Consider the following 19,246-nt stretch of genomic DNA (forward strand, 5'->3'; position numbering starts at 1 on the left):
GTAGTTATATGTTTTTGTGTTTTTGTCTGTAAAGGCTAGAGTCCTAACTTTCCCTCCAGCGGGAGTTTCTGCCTGAAACGCCTCCATCGGGCTCCTCGTTTACTTCTGTAACATACTGTAGTGACATCATTATGTAACACTCACGTTTCCATTGGCTAGCGCTCCATACTGATATACACCTGGACATCAGCAGGAGAGGACTCTTTAAAGTAGAGACTCTACATACTGATATACACCTGGACATCAGCAGGAGAAGACTCTTTAAAGTAGAGACACTACATACTGATATACACCTGAACATCAGCAGGAGAGGACTCTTTAAAGTAGAGACTCTACACACTGATATACACCTGAACATCAGCTGGAGAGGACTCTTTAAAGTAGAGACACTACATACTGATATACACCTGAACATCAGCAGGAGAGGACTCTTTAAAGTAGAGACACTAAATACTGATATACACCTGAACATCAGCAGGAGAGGACTCTTTAAAGTAGAGACACTACATACTGATATGAACCTGAAAAGGAGCATATGAAGGAGGTCAGGTTGGAGAGAAATATACAGCAAAGACATAAATGATGAACTTAATGAATGAATGTATAACAGAGCTTTTATCAGCAGCCTTTTACCGTGAACATTGTGTTGCAGCAGTTGCAGTAAGGTCGCAGTGTTCTTGCTGAAACAAGGCAGTGTGAAAGAACTTGGCACTAACTAAACATCCCTTCCTCCCACAGATCCCAGCGGCATCTGACCAGACCGCAATTGATACCTGCAAGGCAAAGGCTGCACCACTCGAGGTAGCAACTCATCCTCACAGTCGGCACCTCCATCACTCCTGCAAAGCACTCTCCTCCTCCTCCTCCTCCTCATCATCTTCATCATCCCCATCATCATTATGTGCAGTCGCACATCAGTGAGGTCTGATTTCCCAAGTTTAATTCAGCTATTACGATCCTATTTTTTTTTGCGAGGATATATTAAAGAGCAGATAATTCCAACAAGCAGATGCAATTAAGACAAATGTATAAATAATGTTAATTTATACAGACGGGATCACGTTGCACAGGAGACAGCTTCACCTCAACACAAACAAACAGATGAGTGAGCGGTTGGTAATTACAGTGCATAATTTAAAGAGGTTCCAGAGAGAGACTGAGCAAACGTCGAGAGACTTATACAATATTCAACCTGAAATATGTGTGATCGCGTGGGGAAGCTACTGCTAGTGCGAAATGCTCCGAGGGTTAGTAATAACCTTAAGAGGCCTTGGCAGAGTGCTGACTGATTTGCTGCTTGTAATAAGACACAGAAAAGCCTGGCAAGAAAAGCAGATGTCTTAGTATTTAAAGATTCTTGAAGACCAAGATAATTTTCAATAATTAATAATCTCCACATTCATTTTCATGATTGCAATTACAGGAAAATTGACGTGATCAAGTTCCATTTATTCTCAAGGCAAATATTCTGCATTCGCTCAATAGGTACAAAGATAATTAATGTTCCAGTCCCTACTTAGCCTAATGTACTTTAGATGGGATGCATCTGATCTGATTACATTCTCTGTCATTATTTTAAAGCTCAAAGGCAAATTACTCTTTCAGCGTTTTTATAGCCAAGAGGGTCGTGCACCGGCAAGGGATTGGCGCTTAATAATATGCACATAACTAAATGCCTAACAGAACAAAAGCCGGTGTAGCTTCGAGTCAATTGTTTCCATGATGGTCACAGTCAAAACGCAGTACCATTGATTGCCCATCGGCCAACAAAAGTGTAGACAACTTATTTGCTTGTTTATTTATCTGTTGTCTATTCATCTGTTTTATGTTTTTGTTTTGTTCTTACATTTTTCCATAACATATATAGAAAAACAATATATATACATGCTAGTAATTTGGTTTTTGGGAGAAGGGGTGGGATTAAACAAGTGTTCTTCCCACCCCTTTTCTGATGTGTAGTTAAGTAGATCATTTGTTTGAATACAATTTAGAATCAGTAATATTTTTGTATATCAATTTGACACTGAATAGTTTTGTGTTGCATAATAATTATCATGTTACATTTTTGTATTATTGTTTTACACGAAATAAATCTAATCAAATCAAAACATTATATACTGTACACCCAAACATACACAAACAATCCTTATCTTTGTGTCAACAGGAAATAGGCAAGGCAAGGCAAGTTTATGTATATAGCACTTTTCAACGCAAGGCAATTCAAAGTGCTTTACAAAAAATGAAAGACATTAAGCATTAAAAAAGAAAAGCTAATAAAATAAACATTAAAAGGAAAAATACATGGATACAAGTTACAGTGCAGTTTAAGATATATGAATAGTTCAATTAAAAGCAGCGACAAAAAAAAAAAAAAAAAAAAAAGTTATACATTCATATATTATATTATGTTCAAAGTATGTTAAGGTCCATTCCAACATGTTTAAGGTTAGAGAAAGACTTAGGGTTTACGAGGTTTGATGTGTTTTTTCTTTTTTTGTTAAAAGACAAACTACAACAAACATGGCTCAACGTGAGAGCCAATGCAGATCGGAATTCACCCCTTAAGGTTTTATTTAGTATTCATTCCCGTCCTCCAGTAATACCGTAGAGAGAGCAGTCCATTTCTTTCCGATAATGAAGAAGTGATGCGTATGGAGTGGAGCCGTGCCGTACTGCAGGGCTGAGCCTCCTGTGTGCCGTCTGACCAAATTGTTCAGAGCATGGATCACCTCCAGTGTTCCTTAAATCTCTCCCTCTCTGAGCAATCCGCTTTCCCTCTCGTAATCTGTTTCGTGTTGCCGTCTCTCTCTGATTCACTACACCTTTATTCCACCTTCCTCTCTTGTTTTTGTTTTACCAGTCTTGTTTTCTCTCGCCCCTTGTCTCCAATCACTCTTCCACACGTTCTCTTTTCCCCCGTCACAATCTGTGTAATGGTCTCCCTTTTCACTCGTGGTTTTGCCTCATGTTCTGCCTTTGTCCCTCTCGTTTTCTGCCTCTTTCTCTCACAGCTGGAGTGTGATAATTTCATCACCGTCATTCAGAAAGTAAACGACACGATGATTATATGTGGAACAAATGCTGGGAGCCCCAGGTGCTGGATGCTGGTAAGTGTTTCTCTTGAAATGCTAGGGGTACAGAATGTTATTTTGCAGCCACTGCACATATTGCACTTTGTAAAGAGTCTCAAGATCGATTGTAATTAGCATTCACTCATTTGCTCCTTTACTTCTCCGGCTGGTTAGATGAAGGCCGGGAGTTTCTTATTGCCTACAGGAGGATGTTTTCTCTCATGAGAATGAAAGTGTCCGGTCATGGTATAGCAAAGTGTAAAATATAGACTCAGACAACTCTATGTATCTCAAGAAGTGCACGACTTGTCCATGCATTGCTTACGAGGGGTGGGAATCACCAGGCTCCCCACGATACGATACTATCGCGATACTTAAGCCACGATACGATATATTGCAAATCACATGGGTCATGTCCATGTCCGTCTTCCCTTCCTGGTTAAAAAATGTATTTGCAATATGAATAGTTTATGTAATAAATAATACAATTTGTGTTATTAGAACCTGAAAAGGAGACGGCATTGTTTTGTTATTTTCATTGCAGTTGTACACATGTCTTAACGTAACTTCCTGTTTTATATACCACCATCTTCCGGAGGGATATGCTACAGTTTCTATACAAAAAAAAAAGTATAATAAAACATTGATACTTGGCATCCGTGTATCGATACAATATCGCCACACAAAGTATCGCGATACTATTCTGTATCGATTGTTTCCCCCACCTCTACTGCATAATGCGAGACTTCCTCCAGGCAGAAACAGCTCTTCCCTCTCCGACAGGTCAATGAGACGGTGCTGACCGACGTCCAGGGGAACGGGCAGATCGCGTCGGCCTCTGACATCTCACCGCCCTACCCTTCCCAGAAGTCCATCAGCTTTCCTGCAGGTAACAAACTCAGAAAGGAAAATACGGCTCTGCTCGCTGGAGTCAAGTTAGAAAATAAACGTAGCAACAAACGATGTCTTAAAGATACACAATTGCCCATATGAGTGTTATCTGATTGGACGCCATAAAAAGCCACATGTTACCTTAAAAGTGTGTAAAACGGCATTAGATTAAAAACAGAATGTGGCTTGTTTATATTCGGACCAACCGTAATTGAATACCAAAACGGTGTTTCTGTAAGAAAAGCCTCTGTGGTTAAATACATTCAAAGTGTTAAAAGATAGAAGTTAAAAGTAATGAATTCTCCAGTCATTTTCCCTCAGTGTCGCAGTTAGTAAGTCTCACCTTTTCTCTTCCAAGAAAAGTGTCACTTTCTTAAATATCTTATTTTGTATCAAATCTGCGTTTATATTAACTTTGCTCATTTCAGTGTGGAGCAACGGAGTGAGACGTGAGAGTCCCAGCCTCCCTGGAGCGACCTGCCCTCTTCTTATTATCTCTCTATTCATAACATGGAAATTAATAGGTTGCTTTTATCTAGACTCAGTGTTTCTCAAACTTTTTCATACCAAGGACCACTTAACCAATAAAAAAACACTCGCGGACCACCTAACTCCAAAAATATTCAAAAACACATCGTTTTTCTAGAACAGATTACAAATCGCCTGAAAATGGTACAAACAAGTGGTAACATGTGCGACGAAGGTGTTTATCTGGGCTATATCATGTAATTGAAAGTGAAACTTAAGCTCGTTCCATTGCGGAGATATTCCCGCGAGAGTGCGGATAACTTTTATTTATTTATTTATTTCAAATGTGAAATTGTACCAATATACTCACGGACCACTAGGGGGCGCTCACGGACCGCCAGTGGTCCGCGGACCACACTTTGAGAAGCAATGATCTAAAGGAACCCACAGAACACCATTTTAACGAGCCCATCCTATACAAGATTGGTGTGTTAACAAACCATGTATTACCGGCCTAAAGCATATTTATTTTAACTTAAACAAGATTTAATTTGATCCTATTACTGAAAATAATGCTTCATGCTGATGGCTCAATTTCTAGGTTAATCTCTTGTGTTGTAAGTGTATATTGTTGGAGCTAGTATTCATAAAGCGTGTATAACGTGTTTAAATACACTTCACCACACAAGGAAAGATTTAAACTCAGCTCAATCATGTGTAAGTTACAAACCCTTCGTAAATCTGAGTAGCCTTTCAATCAATATGACAACGGAGCCACCGTTAAACGAAGCTTATCGAGTGAGTGATTCAATTAACTTCACGATTGAATCGAAACCCTTCGTTTATCACAGTTTGAGCCTTTTCTACGAACAATTCACCTTCATGAAAACAGAAAGCACGGTGTTCACAACTTTTGGGAAAATAAGATAGGATAAGACGAGGTAACGTAAGATGAAAATTCTGCGTTTCTTTTGGTTATTGTACACACACACACACACACACACACACACACACACACACACACACACACACACACACACACACACACACACACACACACACACACACACACACACACACACACACACACACACACACACACACACACACACACACACACACACACACACACACAGGCGTCAGGGAGCAGGTTGGGGTTAGGGCACCTCAGCAGTGTCCAGGTGAACCGGCACCTCTCCAAATACCAGTCCACATCCCGTGTGTTTGGTCCATTTGGGACTTGACCCAGCGACCCTTCACTTCCCAAGCCAAGTCCCTACGGACTGAGCGACTGTCGCCAACATTCAACTTTTAAAAGAACTGGACAAAGCAAGTCTAAAGCTTAACTGCAAAGGCATCAATTGTATTGTATTAAACCCAAATGCCTCTCAAAGGGTTTTACAATCTTTACAGAAAACCAACCTCTAGCCATCGACCCTTGATTTAGATATGAAACAGCAACATCCCACGGATTATCAACCCCCGTTTAAAAAGCTCTTAGATCAGGGGTGTCCAAACTTTTTTAATCGAGAGCCACATACAGAGAAATATACGAAGGGCTGGGCCGCTCACTAGAGGTGTATCGCCTCATAAGTTCAGTTATAAGTTAGCAAAAATCAAATGTAGGTAAATTATGCTTGTGAGCAGGGGCGCCGCCAGCGATTTTGGGCCCCATGAAAAGATATCACATTGGTTACATTTTTTTCTTCATGTTCTAAAATAGTTGGGGCCCCTGTCAGTCACGGGCCCTTAGAATCGACCTAACTTTTCACCCCCTTACGGCGCCCCTGCTTGTGAGTGTTGGCAGCTCATCCCTTGAAACAGAAGCCTCAGATTGATTATGATAAGGAGAAATAGGAAGGGTTTATTTCAAGCTTGTTATGTAAATAAGTCATTGTGCTTTTTTCTTATCAACTAACATTTGTTGGAAAATTTATTTGAAAAGTTTATTTGAAAAGTGGTCTTTTTAACACATGAATACTACTGAGTAATATATGTTTACTTTTGAAGTTAAGAAGTACAATATAAGACACACGTTTCGTTTGTGGGCCATATTTCATTTAACTTTTTGAATTTGCTGAGGGCCACATTTGGCCCCCGGGCCGTCGTTTGGACACCCCTGTCTTAGAGGAAAAGAGAAAAGGGGAAACCTTAAAAAGAGAAATGAATGAATTCCTGCGCAACAGAAAAATATCATACATGTTATTCATCAAAGTCCAACACCACCGGGGGATCACACCTCGCTGATCACAGTCAGCCATCTGCTGTGGTGCCTTCACATGGAAACACTCACATTAAACATTGAGCTTTTATATAACTCACTGCACAAATAGATTTAGAAATAACTCCGACACAAGATTTACAGAACGCTGGACGATAAAGAGTAAAGAATGATGGTGGGGTTGTTAAGAAATCAGAATGTTCTTTAAAGTGCTTTTGATCAAGGTTAGGAGAGTCTTTTGATTGATTTGAATGTGTAGGATACATATCTCATACATATTTGTATTTTTATATCCGGGATTGTGGGAAACGGTATTTCGATCTCTCTGTCTGTGCACACAAGCTGAAAGATTGACAATAAAGTTGACTTTAAATGGTATGTGCCATAAGTACTGCGTATATGTACCGTATGCACGACTACATGTTTGGATTACTTCCCAAACATTTTAGATATCCACAAACTACTGTCAGTTTCGGTTCGTTACAAGACTTTCATTATGTTCATTAGCACATGACAGTTCTCCATATGCATGTGTTGGGACATATTGGTTTGTTCCCAACACGACAAATTCATACTCAATTTCATCACAAAGGAAATCAGTTTTTATCCTTACATGCATCACAGTGACGTTTGTAATCATAGTCCATCTTGCCAATTTGTTTTATTCCATTAAATTCATCGAGTAGTTTTGTTTGGATTCACAATATTGTATTGTATGGGAACATCATGTTTAGGTTTGAAGTGATATACTTCAGTGCCAGGTTTAAACCGTTGTGTTTTTGATCAAATTAAAGGTCTTCTAGCAAATATGCTTTACAAATCCAGCTAAATTGGATTAAATAAAAAAGACAATTGTAATGGGTGGAAATCATCTGGTCTATGAGGTTCCCAAACACGCCTTTGGTTGCTTGCACCTCTCCACGGGGAACTTGTCCAGCTGTGTGGAATCACATGAACTAAATAGAGATGTTAGGAGTTAAACACATCCTTTCCAAATTGGTCAAAGCTCGTTATTAGCGACGGACAATTTGTTTCTCTGTCAACCCATCTATTGCAGATGGACTGTTTGTGGAGACATTCAGAAATTAGTGTCAGTATGCGCTGCAGGACGCTCTTCAACATCGATTTCCGAAGCAACGATCCGATCCGCGTCTGGAGTTGCGAAGCGTTCTAACAACGATAAGTCCTAATGAAGATAAGTCCTAATGAAGATGTTACTGCTACCGTTTCAAATGCTCGTTTCTATGGAGACCGAGCTCTAAGTGGGGTTTGAAGAATGGCGCTCGTCAGCTTTTGCCTTAATGTCTTTTTTACTCTCCTTCTTGATTCCCTCCCCCCTGTTTTGTTAATTCTGTCTAAGTCATCCCCTCCCCCCTTTGTCTGTCTTCACTCTCTGTTTAATGTTCTCTCTCTGTATCCTCCTCTCCTCCAGCTTCACTTCAATCTCTCATCCTCTCCCTCTGAACTGTGTACCCTTTTCTTTTTTTAAACCAACACTTTCTTCTTCCTCTCTCCTCTCTCAGATGGGAGTCTGTATTCGGCAATGTCATCTGTGGCAGGTCACCCCGGCTCCATTCGACGTACGTTTGGCTCCCAGAAGCTCCTGAAGACAGAGAACATTTGGCTGCTGAGTGAGTAGGAGGAGGAGGAGGAGGAGGAGGAGGAGGAGGAGGAGGAGGAGGAGGAGGAGGAGAGTCACGCACACAACATATAGACTAACGAATATGGAGAAGGTGTATGCCAAGCTGATTTAGCTTTTATTCATTTCTGGAGGATATCAAAAAATCAATTCTTCCTAGTAAGAATGCAAATTCTTGATATCAGGAATTCAATTGTTACTCGTTATAATGCCATTTTTATTTTCAACTAGTAACAATTGAATTTCTGATATCAAAAAAAGGAATTTGAACTAGTTCAAATTGTATTTCTGATATCAACAATTGGCATTTCGACTAGAGAAATTGAATTCTCGATATCATAAATTGGTATTTTTACTAGCTAAAAGTAAAAGTGGAACCTTGAGACAGAACGAGAGCAAGACAGACGGACAATTTAGCTGCTGCGGCTTATACAGTATGCAGGTGCGCTTTATAGTCCGAAAAGTACCGTAGTAACAATTGAATTACTTATAATCAGAAATTGGCATTTGAACTAGTTCATATTCCAACTCCCATTGGAATGAATGAGAGAAACGATGCAAATCTCACTCGTTAAAATCGCATTGCTGATATCAGAAATAAACATTCAAACTAGTAAGAATAGATTTGTTGATATCCTCCAGAAAAGAATAAAAGCTAAATGGGCTTGCCATAAAGGTGGGTGGAGATATCCCACTTTAATTCCCAGGGGAAAAATACCATAGGTTTATTTACTGTTACTTTACCAGGTCACGTTCTTCACCGCAGTTTAATGTGCACCACAAACAAGTCCGCTGAGAGAAGCCATTTGGCGCAAAAAGGTTATGTAATCAAAGATTGCTCGACTCAGGGAGATCTTCAAGATACAGAGGAGCAAAGTGCCGATATCTTAATGGACCATTTGAAATCTAATCTCCAGATCCACAGTTTGCGGGGGCAGCCGTTATCCCGTCCACAATGAAGTACAAGGAGGAGATCTACTTCTTCTTCAGTGAGCTCAACAAGACGGCCCGAGTGGACGAGGAGCCGTACAGGGCCCGCATTGGACGCATCTGCACGGTAAAAATCACACTTTTCGTGCTTTTGGGAAAGACTGAACAACGAGTTGAATAATCAAGTAAAATGATCCTCACATTATGAAAGAAATACAATACCTGTTAGTTAGCAGATGTCTTGGGTAGTCATGTCTTTCTTAGCAAAAAATGAAGTCACTTTTCGTGTGTGTTGTAATCTGTCCATGTATCCAGCTGGCGCGCTAATGGCCCCATTATGACAGCCATCCAATTGTGATACTCCCATTCGTAGACTCCCATGCAGGACACTTTGTGGGAATGAGTTTTACTAGGGTATAGTGTTTCCTTAAAATTGCACACTGCTTTGCGCTCACTTGATAAACAACCAACGCTGTAACGCTTGTATGATGTCCTTTTGCTTTTCTGTTGTTTATGTTTTTATGTCTTCTTGTGGAATCGACTGCTGCAGGTCTCCCTTGAAAAAGAGATCATTGATCTCAATGGGATTTCACCTGGATAAATAAAGGTTTTGAATTTGAATTTGTAAGCTAGCTTGCAAGCTAGTTAGCAGAGTTATAGTTTGAGGTACACAATTAATACAGGCTAAATAAAGACAATAAACATTCAACGCTCAACTTTTTGAGCAACACGAGTGAAGAAACAGGACTGCACTTCGCCAGCCTTAGGTTTATGATGCAACCCAGTCTCACGGCATTTCGTGTTATAGTCACAAAATCAATGTAATCTATTGATTCGTGTTCACCAACACGATTATCCCCTTTTTTTTTTTTCGTGTCACACAACGATTTTAAAAGCAATGTATCTCTATTGGTAGTATGAAGCTGTGTGGTTCATAAAAACATTTTCTTACTCAATATCTTACCCTAAGCCTAACCCTAACCCTTTTATTTTAAATTGTATAATGTCTGAGTTTTTTTGCCGTCCGCGAAGAAAAGAAATGGCTCAGAGCCTCAGAATACTGACATCTGTATTTTTTCTAATTTGTTATTATTTGGTGCAGGCACGAAACAGACTACCAATATAAATACATTGCTTCTAAAATCGTTCTGTGTCAGAAAACTGAAATCTGTATTTTTTGTATCTCTTTTTTCTTCTAATTTGTTATTATTTACATTGCTTTTAAAATCGTTCTGTGTGACACGACAACAATGCGAAAATCGCGTTGGTGAACACGAATCAATAGATTCATTTGGGACTATAACACGAAATGCCGTGAGACTGTGTTGAATGCTTAGTGTTAACAGTTATAAACTCAAAACAGAAAGTGAAAGTACAGAAGGTTGTGCATTGAGACACAACACTAGAAATGCTCTTAATTACATATAAATAACTTTTTACAGAAATCATTTATATAAGATAAGAGATAAGATAGTACATTATTGATTCTAATTTGGCAAATGTTTGCGCTGGAGCAGCATAAAAAAGACATGGCATTGGACAATAAAAATTCAAAGACTAGAAATAAACAAGAAAGTAGAAAATATACATGTTGAATTAACAAGGTATTATGTATACATACATACAGACATAAATACATATATGACAGATGGAATATTAAATATAGAACAGATTATATAAATGTACAATGTGTACAATATTTGTATCTCTATCAGTGTTTCCCCTACCATTGTCTTGTAAGGCAGCCCCGCGCCCCCCGCGCCCCCCCTGAAATTGTTTTTGACCCTAAGAAACACTGATGCACTCATCAATAACAATAATCCACAGCTCCTCTCTCTGCTCCAGAGGATTTAAAAAATATATATCTCAATGCCCCCCCCCCGCTCAGGCAGCACCCCCCCCTGCTCAGGCAGCACCCCCCCTAAAGCAGTAAACCTAGGGGAAACACTGTCTATGCATTGATCCATTTATTCTTGGACTCTGGAGTTGCTGCGTGGCAGATTTACATATGATTGAGCTACACTGCACACATCAATGTACTTAATACTCAAAGATAAGACAAGCAACATTTGTATTTCCCCTTAAATGTCAGAGTACTCCTATGAGGGAGGGTAACTGGTGTTGTGGGTGAAGGGTCAGTCACATCCTTGCGGGGGACTCAAAGTATAATTCTAAATCAATTTGGCAACGCCGCTGCCATATTATGACTTTGTTGTCACAATCCTTTCATGTTTGTTTCCAGGTGGATGAAGGGGGCATCAAAGCGCTGCTGGAGAACTCGTGGACCACCTTCATGAAGGCCCGGATGATGTGTGGCGCAGGAAAAACACACCAGCAGTACAACAACCTGAAGCAGGCGGTGGTTCTGACGGCGCAGGACAAGAGGGCGGGGGTCCTGTACGGCCTGTTCTCCAACGCATGGTGAGCAGGAACATACACACACATCGACTGCCCACACAGTTGCCGTGGATTCGATGTAACGCTCACAACATTAAAGAATAAGACAAAGAGGAATCAATAAAACACAGACACAGAGATGGTTGAAGTCAAATAAAGGTTTATATTAAGGTACACACATTCACCATCAACTAGTTGTTAATTAACATGCATATTAGCAGTATATTAGCTCTTTATTAGTCATTATAAAACACTTATTAATGCCTTATTCTACATGACCATATAAGTAATAGGCCATTAGTTGAGAGTTGATCGTCAATATCCCTCTAATTAGTGCTCATGTATTGGAAGTAAGGACGCTGTTGGACATGAGTGTTGGTCTTAATATGCTCAATATGGGCCTAATAAGGCAGCAGCACCACAAGAACAGTAATTCTACCATAATAACACCGAACACATGTGGTCTATTCTTATGTAACAAGAAATTAAACTACAAGTGTTAATTGTGTCAAAATAACAAAAAAAATGTGGTATTTCTAAATCAGAATATGTTCCCAGTTTTAAAGTGAAGTCTTGTTTATAACAAATAAGCTAGTAGTTTGTCTCTACACACCAAAGAACACGTCCGGACGGAACGTCGCCTCAGGTCGCCTCACGTCGCCTCAGGTCGCTTCACGTCGCCTCAGGTCGCCTCACGTCGCCTCACGTCTCCTCACGTCGCCTCACGTCTCCTCAGGTCGCCTCACGTCCCCTCACGTCCCCTCACGTCTCCTCAGGTCGCCTCACGTCTCCTCACGTCGCCTCACGTCCCCTCACGTCGCCTCAGGTCGCCTCACGTCTCCTCACGTCGCCTCACGTCGCCACACGTCGCCTCACGTCGCCTCACGTCGCCTCACGTCTCCTCACGTCGCCTCACGTCGCCTCACGTCGCCTCACGTCGCCTCAGGTCGCCTCACGTCGCCTCACGTCGCCTCACGTCGCCTCACGTCGCGTCACGTCTCCTCAGGTCGCCTCACGTCTCCTCACGTCGCGTCACGTCTCCTCAGGTCGCCTCACGTCGCCTCATGTCTCTGCATCTTGGCCATGTGTCGCACTGGAACACACCGCAAAGACTTCAGCCAACGGCCAAGAAGCACGTACGAACTGCGCATGCGTGGGTGGCAATAACTCTCCTTACCAGCAGGTGGCGGTAGTGTGTATTCGTCATTCAAAAGAGGCAACAACCGGAAGACAGACTGCGTGATATAAACAAACAACAAATAGCGTCTGCGTTCCATGTTCACTCTACAGCGAGAAGCTCACGGGGCTTTCCCGAACCTGAGTCGAGAGCTGGAGGTAAAGGAAATGTCAGATTTGCCTTCTTAATAGTTTGTTTGGGTCCCTCACTTCCGTTTCGCTTCTCATGCACTGATTCGCTAGCTGAACACCAATCAGAGTGATTTCTTTGGCCGACGGCTTCCCGATTCAACAAGTCGAATCGGCGGCGGAAGGTGTCGGCATGGCCGAAAAGACACAACGGTGCAGTACACACCAATCCGAGTAGGGCGACACGACGCTCATCGACGGCCCGACATCAATCGACGCCGATAATCGGCTTGGTGTGTAACAGCTTACATGTTAATTAACAACTAGTTGATGGTGAATAAGTGTACCTTAATATAAAGTGTTACAGCACTAAAAGAGACACATTACCTTGCAACAAAGCAATCAATAGTCTAAGGGAATCTCAGATGCGTAGTTGAAATCCTACTGACCTCTGTCTCCTCGGTCTTTACATAGTTCTAGTTTCCATGACCCTTTGCTGCTGATACCACACGTGCCAATGTAGACAACTATTGGCCACAGAAATAGTTATGCCTCCTTTTGGAAACTAAATGGATAACCCACTCGAATGGCTTCACAGATTCTGCACAGTCTATACAGCTTGAGGGAAGTGACCCTGTAAACGGTGTGATGTTATGCTTATGTAAATTAAGGATGCACAAAGAAGCTTCGTCGTGATGCATGAAGCTGTAATTACGGGTCTCTGAAGACAAGTATGAACATCTTGGTGAAACAAAACAGAGAATGTTGTTTTGGGTAACCATAGGTTGTACAGGCTAGCAGAGGATGTGAAGTGTTGATTGCTTAATTTGTACTTCTTTATGGAGACAGGTTCCAAATGGAGATGAAAACAAAGAAAGACAAGAGAGCTGATTAAGGAATAGCCATGCGAGCAACCTGTTAGACGTTCGCTTACATGCAGCCTCGAGAAGAAACACTACTGTTATATAATGTTTCCACTCCTACGCCGACGACACCCAACTGCTCAGCACAAAGCCCTCTGCCCATCTCCCCCTCAGTCACTAATCAACTGCCTACACGAAATTAAAACCTGGATGACCACCAAGCTACTCAAACTAAACAGTGATAAAACTGAGCTCATGGTTGTGGCCCCCAAGGCACTGCTCGGGAAGCTTGGAGTCATCATCGACGGTTCCATCATCCCCTCAGGTCCGCAACCTTGGTGTTGTCTTGGATTCAACCCTCTCATTTCAAAACCACACCAAATCCGTTTCAAAATCAGCCTTCTTCCACCTCAGAAATATTTCAAGACTCCGGCCATCACTGTCCGACTCCGTTGCTGAGAAGCTGATACATTGTTTCATTACCTCACGCCTGGACTATTGTAACGGACTCCTGTCCGGGGTTCCCAGCAAAACTCCGAACAGGCTCCAGTACATCCAGAACTCAGCTGCCAGGGTTCTCACACGCACCGAGCCACTGGCTCCACTCGGTCAAGTCCCGCATCACCTACAAACTCCTCCTCCTCACCTACAAGTCCCTCCATGCCCTCTCCCCTCAGTACCCCACAGATCTCCTCCACCCCCCCTCCCGCACCCTTCGATCCTCAGACTCCAGCCTGCTCTCCATTCCCCATTCACGCCTCCGCACCTTCGGGGACCATGCCTTCAGTGTGGCTGCCCCCCCCCCCCCCCCCCCCCCCCACCTTCAGTGTGGCTGCCCCCTCCCCACCCTCTGGAACTCCCTCGCTGCAGAAATCCGCAACGCCCCTTCTCTCAACATCTTCAAATCAACCCTTAAAACTCATCTGTTCAACATCGCCTTCCAACAATAACTCACTCCCCTCCCCCCCCCCACTTACACTTCCATTTCTGCCCCCTGTTTTATGTTAATGTTTTTTATGTTTATGTCTTGTCCTTGTATGTTTCTTCGTAAAGCGACCTTGAGGTTATGAAAGGCGCTATACAAATTCAAGTTATTATTATTATTATTACTGCTTAATATGCTTGTTTGAAGCTCAGGCAACTTACAAACATTAACCAAAAAATAATTCCTGTGTGAGATAAGTTCTTCTTTTGTCTCATTGTGTAAAGCTAGCTGCTGGAGCATGCAATGTATGGGTTGTCTAATGCAGCAAACATGGCATAAGAACAACTTGTGGCAGTACTGATTTCCCCGATTGTACCTGTTTGGAAGAAGCCTGAGAACGGTTGGAAAGCACAACAACAACAACAACAACAAAATATATATATCTCAACAGGGAGAAACAAAATTGCAAATCATGTCTTCTCAAGGAAATAAATGCTTCTTTAATGATAAACGTTATTTGATCTTCTTCGGGGAAATGGAACATTGCTCATAAAGGGCTTTTGATAAAGACACAGTAAATCCAATAGCACTTATGGGCAGCGGGAGATTCTTAAGAAGGTTTCTGGCTCCCGCTGAAATGAGTGCACATTACGAGTCACTCGAGGTTCAGAAAGCCCTGGATTTGCAAATCTCTGCCTCTCTTAAACCCTAAAGACAGACCCCCCCCTCACTCTGATTGGCCCAAAGGGGGAAAGGCACCACGCTGCTCTCAATTACTAATCAGGTGTACGGGCCCACACACTGTGTAACAGGTGATCTGAATAACCTGCAATCAACTCAGAGGGAACTGAGAGAGTCAGATAAAAGGGAAAGTGAAACTTCCAAAGAATGAGGGACTGTGACAATGTGTGTGAATGTGTTGAGAAAAACTCCAAGCAGCCCCCCACCCAAAAGATGCATAGCAATACAGGTATATGGATTATATGTAACTTGGAAGCTAATAGACAAATGTTATGTGAACAGATGACATCTTTGTTTACCGGCATAAAAGCAGCAGAAATATCCTACTTTTTATGTAAATGATTGAAATCTTAAATTATTTCCGGATTTTTATTTAAAATTAAAATGTGGACATGTCTGTTCCTCAAAATCTGATAAGGCACAGCTGCAACAGTCACACAGAATATGGTAGAGGTACATTCATCGCACAATATATTATAAAGCTTAAGAAGAGTAACTGACACTCACAATACACTCTAGTTTGCCAGTCCTTCAGACTTAAAATAAGTGTCTTATCGGTGTTTTATTTGACTGTAAAATCTATTTTTTGTGGAGTCTGCCATATACTGCAGGTGTTCCCAAATGTTGCAAGTCATGCTGCAACAAAATCAGCTGTCATAAAACAAATTCAAAAACATTGTGGTGTCAATAATCTACCTAATTGTTTACCAAAGGAAATACTGATTACACATATTTAGACATTTTGAAAGACATTTAAAAAGTTGTCACACTGACATACAAATACAAACAGTGTCATACAGTATCAAGTGTGAATGGTTGGCGTATTATTCTGTGTGTTTCTCATAAAAAAGCTTTGTTTGGAAAAGAGGGAGATCAATTAATTGGATCTCTTGTGACAAAATATATATATTTTTTTAAATTGGATCCGAGGCAAGCGACACTTTTAAATATTGAAAACAAGTGTGTTATGCATTTCACCAACGTTAGCATGAAGCTTATTTCATTTGCTGTAATGGTACAATAAAGAAAAAAAGGAGAATGTGAAATAAATACATAATAACAAGACACATTTAAAGGCGGGGTAGGTAATTTTGGAGAAACCAGCTCGAGTGCGCTCGAATTTGAAAATACGTGAGAAAATCTGCCACTTCCTCACAGAGCCCCTCCTCCAACACACACGAACGCGCACATGACCAATGAGGGCACGAGATAAGTTTGTGCCCCGATGGAAGGCTGACAGGCAGGTAGGCCATCCAGTTACTTTAGCCGGCTCAGATGATTGGTCGAGCTTTTTACAGCGCCACGGCTTCCACAGATGATATGTTTGTTATGGATTTTTTTGTCAAAGCACTTCAGATATTCATTGCTATCGGGATGTTCAGAGCATTCCATGGAATATAACAAAAAGTGTATCTCGAGCCGGTTTCTCAAACTTACCTACCCCACCCTTAAGTAAAATGCAGTCTCCTTTCATGCGAGAGTTTGAAATATCGACATTGGTTTGCTCCAAGACTTCCACTTCACAAGGCGGCATTCATAGTTATGTACTGTTTTCTGTTCATGGATGAGTGCATTTCTTCTGTCCCTGTGAGTCCCTCATAACAACTCGTCCTAGTTTTATTGTAGATGTAATGACTCCTTTCTCTGCTTTTGTTCAGGGGCAGAACAGTGATTTGTGCCTACTCCATCGAAGACATTGACGTGGCTTTCTCCAATTCCAAACTGAAGGGCTACAGCAGCGCTTTCATTGGCTCTCGTCCTGGGATGGTAAGAAAACAAAAAAATTCATTTCCTTTTCTGTCACACTTATCTGAGAAAAACAGCATTGCGATAACATGTTTGCATGAGACAGCCTATTGTTGCAGAGGTGAACGGATCAAAATGCTATTTTTTGAAAGGCACGAGTTGATAAAAGAGAAGCAATTTCAAATTATTTGTCCAAGGGCATCTTGTTTGTTCAGCCTGGTCTGAATCGATTACGTCACTTCTCCCCTCAGTGCGTACGCAAAAACTCGACAACAGGAGGTCACAACGACATCAAAAACCTCGGGGTGATCAGATACCACCCGGAGATCGAGGATGTGATCCAGCCTGTCGGTGTGGCTCCGCTAGACCTGCCCATGGACGACGACCAAATCACACACACTGTGGCGGACATCGTGATGGCGGTCAACGACGAGCACTACAGCGTCCTGTACATCGGAACAGGTGTGTGTGCTTTGTTATGTGTGTGTTACGGAGCGTCCACACAGCAGCGTGCGTTGACGCTTGGCGGTGGGCGTGTCTGAAGCTTAGGGATTTTTTGCGAGCAACGCGACCAACAACCAATCACATGAATCTCCCGCCCCCGACACACAAAGCAATAGCAACGTTAAAACGAACTAAACTGGATATAAAATCCCCAAACAGGCGAAAAGCTACCAGTTCCTCCCACTGTCTCTGCCACCTCCTCCATGCCTCGCTCCTCCGGTTTGTATCCCGGTAGATGAACAGAGACTGGTCATTCAGCACCGGGTGATTCACGACCGCTATAATTAATTTCCCCTCAATTTTTTGGAATATGAGGAAATGACCTGCGTCGTCTCTCCCAGCATACACGCGGTTTGATTGGCTACCGCTTGTACTGGCAGATTTGCATAAAAGTGGAGCATGTGGGATAGACGAGAGCAGGCCGGTTATATCGATTAGGAGATACACGGGGCCAGTGATAATTGCGAGAAGACACATGAACAGGAATGGAGAAAACACACATGATTATAGCCTGAGGGGCTAAACAACCAAATAAAATAAAATAAAACACCAGCGACACTTAGCTCAATCAAAGTAGGATTTGCCTCCTCTTTGCCTCCCGCAGGACTCTAATGTCTTTGCCAGTCTTACTCCCGCAGGACTCTAATGTCTTTGCCAGTCTTACTCCCGCAGGACTCTAATGTCTTTGCCAGTCTTACTCCCGCAGGACTCTAATGTCTTTGCCAGTCTTACTCCCGCAGGACTCTAATGTCTTTGCCAGTCTTACTCCCGCAGGACTCTAATGTCTTTGCCAGTCTTACTCCCGCAGGACTCTAATGTCTTAGCCAGTCTTACTCCCGCAGGACTCTAATGTCTTTGCCAGTCTTACTCCCGCAGGACTCTAATGTCTTTGCCAGTCTTACTCCCGCAGGACTCTAATGTCTTTGCCTGTCTGACGCTCCAGGAAAGTGCTACCTAAAATGGACACCTGATTGCTGAGTTCTCACAGCTGTGGGGCCACGCCCCTTTAATTAGTTAACTCTCTGCAGCTGGTGGCCCTCAAAAGGAAATCGAGACTGGCTTCCTCCTGACTCGTTATTGTCTTTTAAGTCAATTACATTAAACCCTAAGTTATAAAGTTATGAGTTTAACCCTTAATACAGTTACACCTACTCAATAAAGCTCTTAGTATTCTACAAATGTTTAAATCAAAGTTAACCCGAGCAGTCAGTTAGTTCAGTTTTAAGGTTTCAGTCGAATTACCTGTCCCAAGTTTCTGCCTGACAGATACTGGAGCGGTTTTGAGATTTAAAATCACAATGTCAGTCAGATCAAGTCCAGAGCATTGCTACAGAGCACACACACTGAAGCAGAGAAGTCTAACAACAGAATGTTACTCACACAATTCGAGAAGTGTCCAGTTGCTTTCTTGTCAAAATCGAGTTGCACACTAGTTAGTACGACATTATCGTCACGTTTGTGTTTTTCTCTTCTTTTAGCTCTGATTTGGTCTCCTCCTAAAACAGTGATTCAAAAGGTCAGGGTTTAAAAACAATAGCTGCCTCT

The 19,246-nt window shown here is 41.9% G+C and overlaps 1 protein-coding gene across 1 annotated transcript in view; it reads left to right on the plus strand.

Moving 5' to 3' along the window:
- LOC117460763 (semaphorin-7A) overlaps window positions 1-19,246 on the plus strand; it is a 54,180-nt gene that overhangs the window by 10,629 nt on the left and 24,305 nt on the right. The window contains exons 3-10 of the mRNA XM_034102304.2: window positions 739-801; window positions 3,012-3,107; window positions 3,855-3,960; window positions 8,175-8,282; window positions 9,208-9,347; window positions 11,463-11,641; window positions 17,110-17,218; window positions 17,449-17,659. Coding sequence (XP_033958195.1) covers window positions 739-801; window positions 3,012-3,107; window positions 3,855-3,960; window positions 8,175-8,282; window positions 9,208-9,347; window positions 11,463-11,641; window positions 17,110-17,218; window positions 17,449-17,659 — 1,012 coding nt within the window. The remainder of the gene's footprint in view (window positions 1-738; window positions 802-3,011; window positions 3,108-3,854; window positions 3,961-8,174; window positions 8,283-9,207; window positions 9,348-11,462; window positions 11,642-17,109; window positions 17,219-17,448; window positions 17,660-19,246) is intronic.

The sequence above is a fragment of the Pseudochaenichthys georgianus genome, chromosome 16 (assembly GCF_902827115.2).
Source record: "Pseudochaenichthys georgianus chromosome 16, fPseGeo1.2, whole genome shotgun sequence".
Taxonomy (NCBI): domain Eukaryota; kingdom Metazoa; phylum Chordata; class Actinopteri; order Perciformes; family Channichthyidae; genus Pseudochaenichthys; species Pseudochaenichthys georgianus.